The sequence below is a fragment of the Juglans microcarpa x Juglans regia genome, chromosome 6D (assembly GCF_004785595.1).
Source record: "Juglans microcarpa x Juglans regia isolate MS1-56 chromosome 6D, Jm3101_v1.0, whole genome shotgun sequence".
In the NCBI taxonomy this organism is placed as follows: domain Eukaryota; kingdom Viridiplantae; phylum Streptophyta; class Magnoliopsida; order Fagales; family Juglandaceae; genus Juglans; species Juglans microcarpa x Juglans regia.
Window position 1 is genome coordinate 8,264,751 of NC_054604.1, and position 14,840 is coordinate 8,279,590.

The 14,840-nt window shown below is 38.9% G+C and overlaps 1 protein-coding gene across 6 annotated transcripts in view; it reads left to right on the top strand.

The window, feature by feature from the left end:
• LOC121234214 (pre-mRNA-splicing factor ATP-dependent RNA helicase DEAH1-like) overlaps positions 1–14,840 on the top strand; it is a 35,736-nt gene continuing 20,896 nt past the window's right edge. Inside the window, exons 1-10 of one of the 6 annotated variants that reach the window (XM_041130068.1) lie at positions 1–146; positions 4,300–4,410; positions 4,511–4,641; positions 4,795–5,016; positions 5,133–5,204; positions 6,298–6,384; positions 7,022–7,055; positions 7,172–7,226; positions 13,669–13,728; positions 13,849–13,920. In XM_041130068.1, the coding sequence (XP_040986002.1) occupies positions 4,311–4,410; positions 4,511–4,641; positions 4,795–5,016; positions 5,133–5,204; positions 6,298–6,384; positions 7,022–7,055; positions 7,172–7,226; positions 13,669–13,728; positions 13,849–13,920 (833 nt within the window). In that variant the 5' untranslated portion in view covers positions 1–146; positions 4,300–4,310. Of the gene's footprint in view, positions 147–233; positions 520–3,048; positions 3,730–4,299; positions 4,411–4,489; positions 4,642–4,794; positions 5,017–5,132; positions 5,205–6,297; positions 6,385–7,021; positions 7,056–7,171; positions 7,227–13,668; positions 13,729–13,848; positions 13,921–14,840 lie in introns of those variants that run through there. The other 5 variants (XM_041130071.1, XM_041130072.1, XM_041130067.1 and 2 more) reach the window with 5 other exon arrangements.

Consider the following 14,840-nt stretch of genomic DNA (forward strand, 5'->3'; position numbering starts at 1 on the left):
GCAAGAAGTCACAATTTAAAACTTCCCCAATATTTCTTCTCCCCAGCCCGATACCGTCTCGCTTCTCAGTGATAGTTTGTGTTTCACCTCAGTAACCAAACGGGGCCCGAGTGATTTTGCCGCGCCGTTGCCGCCTCGACTAGCCGGTGAGTCTCTCTCTCTCTCTCTCTCTCTCTCTCTCTCTCTCTATAACTCACTCGGAACCGCTCTCTCTCTCTCTCCTCCGTGATTAGGCTGCCCCACCGTCGCGCCGCCGCAGCCCAAGGTATTCTGCCACCTCCTCCGCCGTGATTAAGCTCTCTCCCTCTCTCTTTTCTCTCTCTCCGGCCGTTACTCTTATCCTCTCTCTCGGTTCTGTCCATCTGTATCTCCCTCATTCCGTCCCTATGACTCATTCCTCGGTCTCTTCTCTCTCAACTTCCCATCTCTCGGTCTCTCTCACTATGCTCCGATTGTGCCACCGAACCTGCTACACGCAGCACCGCCACGCCATCGTCTTCGGCAAGTTTCTTTCCCCCCGTAGGTTTTCTTCTCCTTCTCCATGTATTCCCTCACCCTCTGTCGATTTGAAAACTCCTAGTTTTTGCTTTCTGTCTAGGTGAAACTTCAGCGAAAGATTTAACTAGATTAGGATGCAGATATCTATTGTTGATGTTTTGGATTTGTATTGGGCTCGTAGGTTAGATGTTATGCTGATCTAAGTTATCAGTTTATTAATAATTTGTAGACACGTGAATAAGTTATCAGGTTTTGTTTCTGTGATTCTTTCCATGATAAGGTTTGTTTTGTTTATGTGTGTTATAAAATCTGTGCTTGACATTTAGTTAACTCCGTGAATGTTACTCAAGAATCAATTTATTATCAGAATAAGAATTTTGTTGGTATTCATATGCTTTTTAATTTTCAGTGGACTATATCACTTAATAGGCTTAGAGTTGGCTGTTACCGGAGTGGGCTAGATAGAAGTGAAAGATAAGAAAGGTGAATAGATGGAGGGTGATGTTGTGGGCGCAAAACCCCTTGGGTTCTTGTGTACATTTGGATGAAAGGGGAACGAAAAAGAAATGTGATGAATATAAGTTGAAACCTGTGTCAGAAGATAAAAGTAATGCAGAAGAAAGAATCAATTATGAGGAAATATGATATGCAGTTCAGAACCAAATAGCTAGCTTCTTGCTGAGCATCTGAATGGATCAAAAGCTTCAAGACAACATGTAGGATTCAAGGCAAGCTCTTGATAAGGAGAAGCAGTTGTGACCTATCTTACTAGTTACTGTCAGTTGTTCATGCTTTATAAGCAATTAGTGTATTCTCTTTTTAGAAAGTACAAGAAATTGAGAGATAAATATGTTTCTGTTTTTGTATAGAATTTTTTTATTGTTTCTTTCTCTCTTCTTTTTGGAAAAATTCATTCCAACTTTCTCATGTTTTCCTCTTTACATCACATAACGTACCTCTCTTATCAATAGCACTCTGTTGTCTTTCTCTACACTCGCAATTTTGTAGGCACCCACCATCGCATATTCTCTCTGTAGCACTCTTCTAATGTTGAGTCAAGAATAAACTTGTAGCTTCATTTTGAATTATGTTTTAATTTCTTATTTTTTTATATTTGACTTGGAGTTGGATTTTTTTATTTGATTTCTTATTTCCTATTTCCAATTTGGAGTTCAGTTTTAAGTTGTGGTGTGGGTTGTTGCAATTGGGTGTTAGGATTTATGGTTTGATATATGCTATTTTGTATAGATTATGCATAATGGGGTTATTTCATTTTCAATCAAACTCGTTTGTTTCCTTTTTCATAAAAGAAGAGCTTAGAAGGTGGTTTTGGTATCACTAGATTGCTTTTGTATTACTAGGTTGTTGATTATGAGCTAGATATCAAAGTATTAGTGAGCATCTAATAAATGATTTTTCAGAGGGAACTTGCATTTATTTAATTGAGTCAGCTGATCGAGTAGTGTTTCATGAGATAAAACATCCTAGGGCTGTCTTATCAACTGAATACCTTCAAACAAGATCTTGTGTAAAGTAGGTCTTTGCACATCAGCCTCTCCTTGTGTAACGAGATTAAGCCCACATTCAAATACATCAAAGTTTCCATCCATCATTTAGGTTCTTAGTTCATGATTTGGTCTTAAACCAACTTATTTTACCTCTAGCTCAGTAATAATAATTATTTAGGATTGGGAGATGAATGTGTATACTAAAAAGAAGAAGCACGATAGAGAGGTTAAAGGAAAAGGGAAAGCATAAGCACCATTATTCATTGCTCCTTGAGCTTTTATTCTCTCTCATGGAAAGAAAATGGGAGCAAGTTATTGTTTTGGCTTGTCCTTACCATATAGATAGAGGCTATTGCAAAAGTTAGGACTAGATATCTAGCTGAGACTTGAGAGGGAAGAAAAATTGAGTCGACTTGTTTTAAAAATGAAAAATACAACTGTTATTTTTTATTTTGTCATCCCTAGTAACATTTGTTGAGGTAGCATTTTTTAAGTAATTGATCATTTAATGATTGACAGATAAAATCTTTATAATGAGCATCATGAATGAGAATGACAGAATTAAGACATCATTTCCCTTTAAAAATTTCAAATTGTCGAGGGTTGTGTCTCGTCAGATGATTCCGGTGGTGTGTTAAAAATAGAGGGCCAAATCTAGGGGTGCTACTTGCCTGATACGGGCTGGTAGCCACCCCTCCTGCCCCTCGCCCCCGCCCACATCCCTAACCTTCTGTATCTGCTTGCCATACGGGCAAATTTACACTGCCACCGTCCGTCCACCAATATTCACAAAAAAATCTCCAAAAATTGCACAAAAACCTCATATTTATGCATGAATCTGCACAAATATTATGATGTTACAATCATCGACCATGGCTTGGCCGTAGGTGGAGAAGAAGAAGAGGATTGAGAGGATGAGAAAAATAATAGGAGAAGAAAAAATACCAGTGACCCACGATCACTGCTTGGTCATCAATGGAGAAGAAGAAGAGGACTGAAACGGGGAGAAAAAGAAGAAGAGAAGAAGAGGAGGAGAATAAGAAGATGAAGAGAAGAAGAGGAGGAGAATAAGAAGACAAAGAGAAGAAGAGGAGGAGGAGAAGAAGAAGAGGAAGAGAAGAAGAGGAAAAGAAGAAGAGGAGGACAAATGGAGAATAACCGGTGTGAGAGTAAGAGGAAGGAGACGAAGAGAAGAGAATAGAAGAAAAGGGAGAGAGTAGACGTGGGTGGCTGGAGGAGAAAGTGAGGGGAGAGAGAGATAAAATTAGGGATTTGGTTTTACATATGATATATATATATTATATACCCATGAGCGAGCGGGTAGGCGAAAAACCCTGCTTGCATTTTGATCTATGCCTTAAGCACTTGCTCGCACCCTGTGCGGGTAGGTTGCCCGCTTGTCCCCTAGCGGGGATGGCGGATTGGGCGGTTGGGTCGTATTACGGGGGCCCGCCGCCCAATCCTAGCCGAATCCATAAGTTTTGTTAAATTTCATTTTTTCCCATTTGCCCTTGCACACGTTCGAAACCCACCCACTTTCCCTCTTTGTCGAGCTCTCTCTGCCATAGTTGACGCAAAGCCATTGATCGTATGGCATAACTCTCAGTCTCTCCGGCCCTTGTGGTGGTCTCACATCCACTCTTTCACCATCATTCTCCCGCCACGCTCTCGGAGAAATCCCCATGTCCGAGGCAAGCAACCTTTCTCACAATCCAACTCTTTGGTTAGTTTCATCAGATTAGTTCTATTTCTCAGATTATTACATTGAATTTTTACTTCTGTTTAGTTGCATGGAACAATTGAACAAGCCACAATTTTAAGGAGCCCAAAACCGACCGAAGTGTACTGTTTGGTTGCTGAGAAAACTCAAGCTATAGCATAAAAAACTGATCGTTGAACCATTAGATTTCTTTGTTTTTTGGGAAACTGTTGTGAATATCACGTTGATTCTTTCCTTAATTCACATGAGAGTGAAAGTTCTCTCTCTCAAGTCCATGTGAGATCGCACAACTCTCTCTCTCTCTCTCTCTCTCTCCATCTATCTATCTATCTATCTATCTATCTCAGATTTAACTTTTTAACAACCAGATACATGAAAATCGAAGCTTTTTGTTCTGAGGTCTTCTTGGCGATTAAACCGAGCTTATTTTTTAATATTGATTTCATCATTCTGGTTTATTTTTACTTTCATCCAAACTAATGCATTAGGCAAATTTAAAATTTAATATTTTGTTCTGTCCTTGTATTTATTGAAAGTTGGAACCTGTCAGTTTGATTTGGTTATCTTGGTTAGTGCCAGGGAAAATGGGGAGTGAAAGCAATTTGAAGACTTGGGTATCGGATAAGTTGATCTCGCTGCTGGGATATTCTCAGCCCACTCTTGTTCAGTATATTATCGGACTATGTAAGTCACGACATGATAATTCTCTGTAATTTAGCCTTGGAGGGACATATAAGATTGTGGTTTTCACTTTATTTAACAGAGCTGGTTACTTTTGTTGCAGCTAAGCAAGCAGTTTCACCAGCTGATGTGTTGGTCAAGCTTGTGGAATTTGGACTGTCTTCATCAAGTGAAACCCGTGCATTTTCTGAAGAAATATTTGCTAGAGTGCCACGCAAATCATCTGGTTTAAATGTGAGTTTTTTTACTTGAGATTTCAGTAATTCATAGGGTTACAAGTTTGGCGAGTATCTGCAAAATTTTCTTTGCTGTTTTAGTTTTTGATTCTTTGCATACATCCATCTAATATTCTCTGCCCCTTCTCACTATACTTGGTGTCTATTACAGCTTTATCAGAAACAAGAAAGGGAAGCTGCTATGTTGGCAAAGAAGCAGAAGTCTTATGCGATTTTGGATGCTGATGATGACGACGACGACAATGATGTGGGAGGCAATGTTGATCATAGATCTTCCACTGCAGCTGCTCCTGAAACCAGAAAAGTAGATACCCGTAGAAAACGTTTCAGGAAGAAGATTGAAAGTCAAGAAGATGAAGATGAAGATGATGAGGCACAATATTATGGCCTAACTGATGGAATTTTGTTTTTGTCTTTGTTTCATCAAGTACTGGGAAAAGCTTATTCTAATGTCACATTACGTTTGCTTGCTTTGATGCAATGCTACAGGTAATTGCACAAAGGGAAACAAAGAGACAGGCTAAAAGGCAAACTTCTGAGGATGAAGATGATAGTTCAGAGGTATTTTGCACTTAAATGTGGATGCTTTTATTTGTATAAGATGCGTCTTTTGTTACACTGTGTTCTTTTCACTGGAAAAAGTCTTGAGTTATAATACACAATACTTTTTCAATGGTCATATAATAAAGTATATTGACAGTGTGACCTAGCATACAAATCCTACTCCATCAATTGATTCACTTCTTTAATCTTCTTAATTCTTTTATCTGGTCTTCTTATTGGTTTGTTTATCAGCTTGCTATACCATAGTCTGGGACAAGGCAAAGGGCTGGGGGGGCCCGCCCCCCCCCCCCCCTAGGCTCATACAAATAAAATTCGTATATGGGTGCTTTTGCCCAGTTTGTATGTCTTCTTTGCTTTGTGCTTTTGCCCAACCACCGGCTTGCCTTATTCCGTTGGTGGTTTCTGTGTGGTCCCCGTCTTGTGTAATGTTGTCTCCGATGGCTTTTTTGCAGCACCGGTAGAGGCCCTGACTTCAAAGGTTGAATGACCTGCAGGTTTAACCTGCCATCTCCAGGTCGGATAGCCTTTAGAGTTGTGGGCTTTCATCTTCCCTGTAGAGATGAGAGAAGTATTTGGAGAGAAAAGTCATTTTTATAATTCCTATAAAGCTCATTTCCATAGTTCAACCTCTTTTTTTAATTGCAAGATATGAAAAACTTAGAGGTAATATTAGCAATATTCTTGGAAGAATGCAAACTTTGAAATTTATTTTTTCTTTCTTATTGTTTTACTCATTTTTTTATCACTTTGCTAATGGTGTTTCTAGAAAATTTCAATTCAACTATTTATTTCAAACCTAAAAGTACTCAACCTCTACAAATTTATAATCCTGGCTTCTTCCTTGAGATTCATAGTAGAGCCCTTTTGATGCAACTAGGTTTGACATGTTCCACGGTATCAAATCTAAAATATGTTTGCTTGAATGCATATGTGGTTTCATTGATTATACTATTGTCTGCCTTTGTAAAGTTTGCACTCATGTTTTGCCTAGTGTCAGTTCTACTTAGGAAAAACATTATGCATATTTTTCATCAATATGTTTTCCTTGTTTTCTCTGTAAATTATGTCTCGTGTTTCTACTGTTATGCAGTCAGAGGAAGAGAGATTGCGTGACCAAAGAGAGAGGGAGCAATTAGAGAGAAATATAAGGGAGCGGGATGCAGCAGGGACACGAAAGGTGTGCATTTATATTGAAATTATTACTATTAGCTGTTGTCGTCGAAAGGTATGCTTGGACCTTTTTGGTTTTCGTCTTGTTGGTCCAAACCAACATGGTTTAACCTGTCTATGCTTCCTCACACCATTGATTTACCTCTATGCTTAATTGGAGGTAGCTAAATGGTGGCTGTATAGCTAAGCTTGCTTTACTTGTATAAAAAAAAGTATAGCTGAGCTTGCTAAGTGAAGCAAATCAATCTGGCTTGTTCAAACACACGTGGGGAGTATATATGTTTGTTTGCCCCTGTATATGTGTGTCTATACATGTAGTTCATAACAATGCTGCGTAGTAAATATGGTATACCTGAAAGAAAAAATGGTTAGTGTGAGACTTCAGTACAGAACTGGCCCCGAGCTTGGATTTCACGACACCTACAAGTATGTAGGTATATACATATTACAAAACTTGGGGTCACTTTTCCTTTGATACATCTTAATAGACTGACAATGGCTTCTTATTTGTGCCAATGACTAGTAGTAGATGTACATATTTCTACATATGTTCACATCTATGTAATGTTATACAAAATGCTTTATTTGTTAATTTTCATGTTACTAATTATTTTATATATTTATTTTTTTTAATTTTGTAACAGTTAACTGAGCCAAAGTTAACACGAAGGGAGGAAGGTATAGCATATTTGCATCAATTTCAATCGAAAATGCATTGCATATTTGCATAATGTATGCATACACACATCATTATATTACCTTGTCTCAGTTTGATGTATTTTTATTTTAAACAGAAGAGGAAATGAGGAGATCTAATGCTTTGGAGCAAAATGGCCTCGAAACCTTAAGGTTGGTCATTATACATCCCATATGATTTGCTCCATCGTTGAGTTTTTAACATGATTTCCTTCATTACTAATAAAAAAAACGATATCATTTCTTTATTTGAAAATGGAAACATCATAAGATTTTTTTGCAATAATTTGGAGTGTGGTGTGTGTATATACTTAGAAATCTTGACTTTCATTGAATATTTATTCTGGAATTCTTTAAGGTTATCTAGGTAGAGCAGAATATCACAAGAGACTCTTTAAATTTATTTTCTTCCTTTTCACCACAAAATTTGTTTCTTAACATCTGCATCAACAGATGTTCAACATTAATAGTTTGCTAACATCATTTGGATAATAAACCCCTAGGGTTTGGCTCAAGTGTTTAAGGCCTTGGGTTTAGGGGTATGCTTTTCCTAGGTCTAAGGTTCAAATCCCATTGGGTGCAAACAATCTCTAGGGGTCATCAGACTAGGGGATTTTCCCCTTGAATTACCCAAGGTGCACTTGCGGGAAATTCCTTGTCGAGGGCTTGTGCACCCCCGAGATTAGTCGGGACGCCGTTTCGGAGACTTGGTGCCAATAATAAATAAAAAGGATAATAGTGCATGGCAGAATTATTTAATGATGGGACCAATTTATGAAAGTGTTTGCCCAGGTTTTCTTAATCTCTCTCTCTCGGGTATGACCTTTCATTTTCCATCCCTAACACTTCTCGCCAGGGATAGTCCTTGATTTTTCTTTGCTTCCCTGATTTGTGTTCCCTTTGTCTTTTTTCTTCTTTTAGTCTTAACTTTAGTTTGTTGAAGATGGATCGTAGTTTTTGGATTGAAGCTAAGAGGTTTGTGTTTAGTAGGAAAGGTGGTAACTTTTTTTGTATTACTGAGAGGAGCAAGATGATTGGGTTTGGCACTGGTAAGGGGAATGGAATCATAGTGATTCCAGAAGGGAGGAAAGGGTGTGGTTGGGCAGGTTTTGTGAGATTAATGAGAGAGATGGTTGATTTTAGGAACTCTGTTTCAGGTACTAAAAACAGAGGTGCTCCTAGGAGGGTGGTGGTGAACGGGATTCCAGAAATAAGAAGGTGATTTCTGATACATCTTCGAAATATGTTATTCATCATTGTGAAGTTTCTTACCTGTCGACCTTAACAAATCCAAGGCAGGAGGGGTATGTTCCTCATTAGAGTTCTGGTGTTGGTAAATTTAGGAAGGATGAATCGGTGTTGGATGGTAACATAAGGAATGGTGTTTTGTGGTGGAAGCAGATGGATGGAAGGAAGAATGGTTGGCCTGCTGAGGTGTTCAAAAAGTTGGAGAAGTTGAAGGGTCTTTGTGGCACGTAAGGGCATAGTTATTTGGGTGGAAGGAGAGGTTGGAGTCAATGTTGAAGAAGGAAGATGAAGCGTTGGGTTTGTTTATGGGTTTGGGCCTAAATTTAGAGGATAAGGAAGAAGGAAAAAGGATGGGGGAGTAGCGGAATGGGCCTATGGGTTTTAAACTTAAGTCAGCAGATGGGCCAGATAGAGGCCCAGAAAAGGCCTGGTCTCTGGAGGCCAAAGCCTTTATGCGATAGATAGAGTTCGTAAATTCCAGGAAGAGGGGGTGGCCCAACCCAAGGGCTTGGTGGCTCCGACGTCATAGACAAGGTCGACGGCGGCAGCGAGTCTCAAAGAGGCTCTCCGACTGGGGCATATCCTACGACGACTCTTTAGTCACTCAGATATGAGAATCAAAACTCCGAGGAGGTCCAGATTCAACGCTCGACGGCATAGGAGGTTGTGCTTTCTTCACAGAAAGGGACGACGGTGGTAGTCGATCCCTTTGAGGGTACTCAGGTGTTGTTTTCAACTCCGGTGGAGGGGAGTATGTTGCCTTCCTCCAAGCCCGAGGTTCAGAAGGGAGATTCTCATCTCAAGATTGGGAGGTTCTCTTCTAAGTCGTTATTGGCTCCTGTTGAGCTATGTTTTGAAGGCAACGAGAGGGTTTCAGAGGGGGTGGAAGTGGTGGAGGGAGATGTGGTATTGAGTGGTAATGCCATTGGGTCCATTGAGGAGTTTGTTTTTGGGGTGCCTTGCACCCAGAGGTTAAACTCTGAGTTGCATATGGTTCTTGGAGGGGAGGAGGAGGTAGAGGCAAGTGAGTCAGGAGAGCTGAGGGAATTTGATGAAGAAATGGACCTTGATCTGCTGTGTTCTATCCTTCTTGAAATTGAGTGGCCTAATTGCTCATCTAATGGGTGATCAGGAAAGTAGATGAAATCAAGGATTGTGTGGGAATCTCTTGTGTTGGATTCGAGGAACAATTTAGAGCACTTCTAATAGCTATAGAGGCTAGTCAACCTTTTTTGGCTAGATCTGCTCTAAAGAAGGAGAGGGAATTGAAGAGGTTATATAACACAAAGGGAGGAAGCACCTTTAGAGATAAGGCAAGGAGAGGGTGGTTTATAGTCATCAATGAAACCAACAATCATCTCTTGGAATGTGAGGGGGCTGAACGACTATAGAAAACGTCTTTGGGTTAAGAATTTGATTCGAAAGTGGAGGGCTGATGTTATTTGTATCCAAGAAACCAAGCTGAAGTTGGTTTATCAAACAATTGTGAACAGTTTATGGTGCTGTCAATGTGTGGGATATGAGGTTGGTGGAGATGGTAGATCATTATGTGGGAGAGTTTATGGTTGCTTGCTGATTCAAAAGTGCGGATGATGGATTTGAATGCGCTTTTGCGGGGATTTATGGTCCTAACGTGGATAATAGTAGGAGTATTTTATGGGATGAAATGGCGGGTGTTTACTACTGTTGGGATGTTCCTTGGTGTTTTGGAGGGGATTTTAACATTACTTGGTTCCCTAGTGAGCGAGTGGGGGATAATCATCTCTCTCTTGCCATGAATGCTTTTTCAGATCTGATTTTTGAGCTTGGTTTGATCGATCTTCTGATGGTTGATGGGGATTTTACATGGTCCAATGGAAGGGCATGGTCTAGGCTGGACAGATTTCTGGTTTCAGCTTCTTGGGAGGTTCGTTTTCCTGATTTGAGGCAGAAAAGGCTTCCGAGAATGTTGTTCTGACCATTATCATATTATGTTGTAGAGTGGGGGCACTTTTAAAGGACTAAGGTATTTTAAATTTGAAAATATGTGGTTGGAGGCTGAGGGTTTTGTGGATAGAGTGAGATTGTGGTGGTCTTCATACTCTTTTTCTGGTAGTCCAAGCTTTGTATTGGCTGGTAAACTTAAAGCATTAAAACAGATTTGAAGAAGTGGAATCTTGAAGAGTTTGGGAACATGGTAAATAAAAGGAAACTTTTGATGCAGCAATTGCGGAGTTTGGAGTAAAGGGAGTTGATGGGGGACATACATATCCAGTGAGGAATTGGAGAGAGAAAAAGTGGTGGTGGATGATTTAGAGAAGATCACTTTAATGGAGGAAATCTCTTGGAGACAGAAATCCCGGGTCCTTTGGCTGAAGGATGGTGATAAGTGCACTAAAGTTTTTCACCGTATGACGAACTTTCATGGAAGAAATAATGCTATTGAGGTTCTTCATGAAGGTGAAAACATCATTTCAGATCAAGAGGTCATTAAGGATCACATCGTCAATTTCTATGTGAAGTTGTTCAGCGAAGAATACTCTTGGAGACCAAAGCTTTATGGACTGTTTTTTGACTTCGTTGATCAGGCAAGTGCAGAATGGTTGGAGAGAGATTTTGAAGAGGATGAAGTTCTTGATGTGGTTAGAGGAATTGCAAGGGATAAGGCTCCGGGTCTGGATGGCTTCTCAGTGGTTTTCTTTCAATCTTGTTGGGATATAGTGTGGGATGATATTATGAAGGTTTTTCATGAATTTTATACATTTATGAAATTTAAGAAAAGTTTCAATGCTACATTTATAGTATGTATTCCCAAAAAAGTAGGGGCTGTGGTGATGCGGGATTTTCGGCCTATTAGTTTTGTTAATGGGGTATACAAGTTAATCTCTGAGGTGTTAGCTAATCATATGAGTGTGGTGTTGGGAAATATTATATCGAAATCTCAAAATGCCTTTGTAAGAGGGGGACAAATTCTTGACTCAGATTTAGTTGCTAATGAGTATGTGGATAGCAGAATTAAATCAAATGAATCTGGAATTTATTAAATTGGACATGGAAAAAGCGTATGATCATGTTAGTTGGGATTTTCTATTGTATTTGCTTGGGAGATATGGTTTTGGAGAGAAATGGTGTATGTGGATCAAACATGATGTCTAGATTTTCTATTTTGGTGAATGGCACTCCGGTTGGGTTTTTTAATAGTTCACGTGGCTTGAGACAAGGAGATCTGCTGTCTCCTTTTCTTTTTGTCCTTGTCACGGATGCATTGAGGAGAATGTTGGAAATGGCTGTTGAAGGAAGATACTTGTCGGGTTTTGAGGTGGGCAATGAGGAACAGAATAGCATGAAATTATCTCATCTTCTTTGTCAACGGCCGTTGACACTTTGACTTTTAGTGAGCCCAACGAAGAACATATTAGATCTTTGAGAGCATTGTTGTTATGTTTTGAAGCTGTCTCGGGTCTCAGGATTAACCTAATCAAGTCTGAAATTGTACCAGTGGGTGCCGTAGGTAATATTTCAGATTTGGCTAATGTTTTGGAGTGTAAGATTGCTTCACTGCGGCTGAAGTATCTTGTTCTTCCCTTGGGGGCTCCTCACAAATCTGTTTTGATATGGGATGGGGTGATTGAGAAGATTGAGAGAAGGTTGGCTAGATGGAAAAAGTTATATTTTTCTAAAGGGGGAAGAATTACTTTGATAAAGAGTACGTTGTCTAATCTTCCGACGTATTTTCTCTCTCTTTTCCCTTTGCCGGCTGGGGTTGTTATAAGAATTGAGAAAATTTATCGTAATTTTTTATGGGGAGGAATAGGAGAGGAAAAGAAGTTTGATTTGGTTAGTTGGAACAAGGTTTGTCAACCGGTTTCTTGTGGAGGTTTGGGGGTGAGAAATTTGAGGTTGTTTAATAAAGAACTTCTTGGAAAATGGCTTTGGAGATATCATGAAGAGATAGATGCTTTATGGAAGAATGTTGTTGCTGTTAAATATGGGAGTGGGTGGGGGGATTGGTGTTCTAATGAAGTTAGAGAAGTGTGTGGCGTGAGTAGTTTATTAGAAAAGGTTGTGGGGAGTTTTCTAAACATATTAAATTTATGGTGGGGGAAGGGAAGAGGATTCTCTTTGGCATCACATTTGGTGTGGGGAATCATCTTTTTTTACATTGTGAAGTGGCAAAGTCTTTGTGGAATGAGGTTATTGGTCGGATAGGTTTATATTGGGTGATGCCTAAGGAAGTTGTGGATCTTGCTTGTTGGCGTGGTTTTGAGGCAAGGAAAGGTGTTGCTGCCAGATGGAGAATGATTCCTTTGTGTTTAATGTGGTGTTTATGGCTGGAAAGGAAGGAGAGATGTTTTGAAGACAAGTAGCATTCTTTTGAAGATCTTCAAAATTTTTTCTTTTCTACTTTGAGTTTGTGGGCTAAGATCTTTGTAAGGAATGATGATAATGTACTGAATCTGTTTCTGTCTTAGTTTCCTGCTTTCTAGAGTGTAGTAGGTATTTCCTTTGTATACATCCTGTGTATTTGGGTTGTGCCTTTTCTTGGCAATAAAATTCTTATTAATTATATAAAAAATTATTTAATGATGAGTTAGCACTCAGGCATTAGGCTCATGCACATTGGACTCTTAAAAAATTAGATCATTTCCAAATGCTAAGTCAGATGTGATAGAAGAGATGGTGAACAATCCAAGCAAGCGTATGACGACTTGAGTAATGCCCTTATCATGCTTGTCTCTTGTTGATTATTATCTCCTGTGTTGCTTGTTTATATCTTTTTGAGTTTGTTTATTGTCTTATGTGTTTGTGACATGAAGGGGTTGGTTCCATGTCTTGTTCTGTGGTCCTGATTTTTTAAGGCTTTCTGTCTTTTTAAGCCCTTCTTGTTATAAATTATTACTCTGTTGGTTTCCCAAAACTTGTAAAATTGTAATGAGGTAAAGATGACCATAAGTTATTTGCATATTTTCTTTCTCAAGAAAGAGGCATTTTATTGGAGTAATTGTTAATGAACAGTGTGAGGTTAGATGGTTCATAATTAACTATAAAATCTACAATTCTGTGGAGACAACTTATGTATAGATGATATTTAAAGGTGGAAACACTCCAGTTAGATCTCTGGATTTAGCATTATCCTTCTGAGATTAGTTATTCATTCTTCAACACCTCAATTGCTATAAATTCTTGCTTAATATTGTATGGATTTTCTAGAGTGCTTGAAGATTCTATGAAATTTTTAATCATGATTCCCACATCACATTGATTATCTTAGGAAGTAATAAAGTGCACGAGGGATCTTATCTATATCCTATCTATTTTCTATGTTCTGATTAGCCATAATACTAATCATCCTTCTCTTGTGATTTAGGAAAGTGTCAAGACAAGAATACCTAAAGAAAAGGGAGCAAAAGAAACTTGAGGAATTAAGGTATGATGGATTGCATGCTGCTCTTTCCATAGTTCAGGCTTATGCTTTTCAGCCAGTAAAAGATGGAATTAGTTACCAGTGTCTCTTCTCATAATCTTGATAAATTTTGCTAAATATCAGAGATGATATAGAAGATGAACAATATCTATTTGATGGCGTTGAGCTTACCGAAGCAGAACGGCGTGAGTTAAGGTAACTTGTCTCTCCTGCTTGCTGATATCTTTAACTTTTTTTTTTTATTATCCATTTTCCTTCTGTATATTGTGAGCCTGGGAGGTATTCAATTTTCATTTAATTATAGATCTAAGTTTCCTGTGCCATGTGATTATTGGTGTACACATTGTTATTCTTTCAACCAAAAGTAGACTTGCTTTTCAGTAGGGAACATGAATGCTGATTGACTTCACAAGTCAGCATTTTTTATTTGGAGATGACACCTTGATTTTCTGTGAAGCAAACCTTGAGCATAAGCATTCCTTGCACTGTTTGCTTCTTTTTCTTATAAATCTATATCGGGCTTGAAGATTAATTTGGCAAGATCTTACTTCTAGACAATTATTATGTCGTGGATAGCCTTGCAGACGTTCTTGGTTGTAAGGTTGGTTTTTGCCTATGGCACATCTAGGCCTCTCATTTGGAGCTCAGTTTAAGACCAATAACATATGGGAGGGTACCATTGAAAAGATGGAATATAGTTTGACTGGTGAAAGGTTATATTTGTTAATGGGTGCTAGAATTTCCTGATAAAGTGTTTTGTCAAATTTTCCCTCTTGCTTTAAATCCCTATTTGCCTTCTTGACGACATCACTAGTCGCATTAAAAGATTATAGAGGAACTTATTATAGGAAGGGGTGGCGGAGGAGCTTAACTTTCACCTACTAAATTGGTCCAAGGAGTAAGCAGCATTCTTTGCTTAGGTGGTCACTTTAGGAAAAATGTTTACAATGGATAATTTTAGGAAGAGATGAGTTATAATATTTGTACTGCATGTCTGAGAAGAATTAGAACTGTTACTACATTATGAAGTAGCTAGTTCTTTGTGGCAAGATGGTTTTAGCTTTTTCGGGTTAGATTGTGTCTTGCCTCGTTAGGTGGTGGATCTTTTTGTGTTG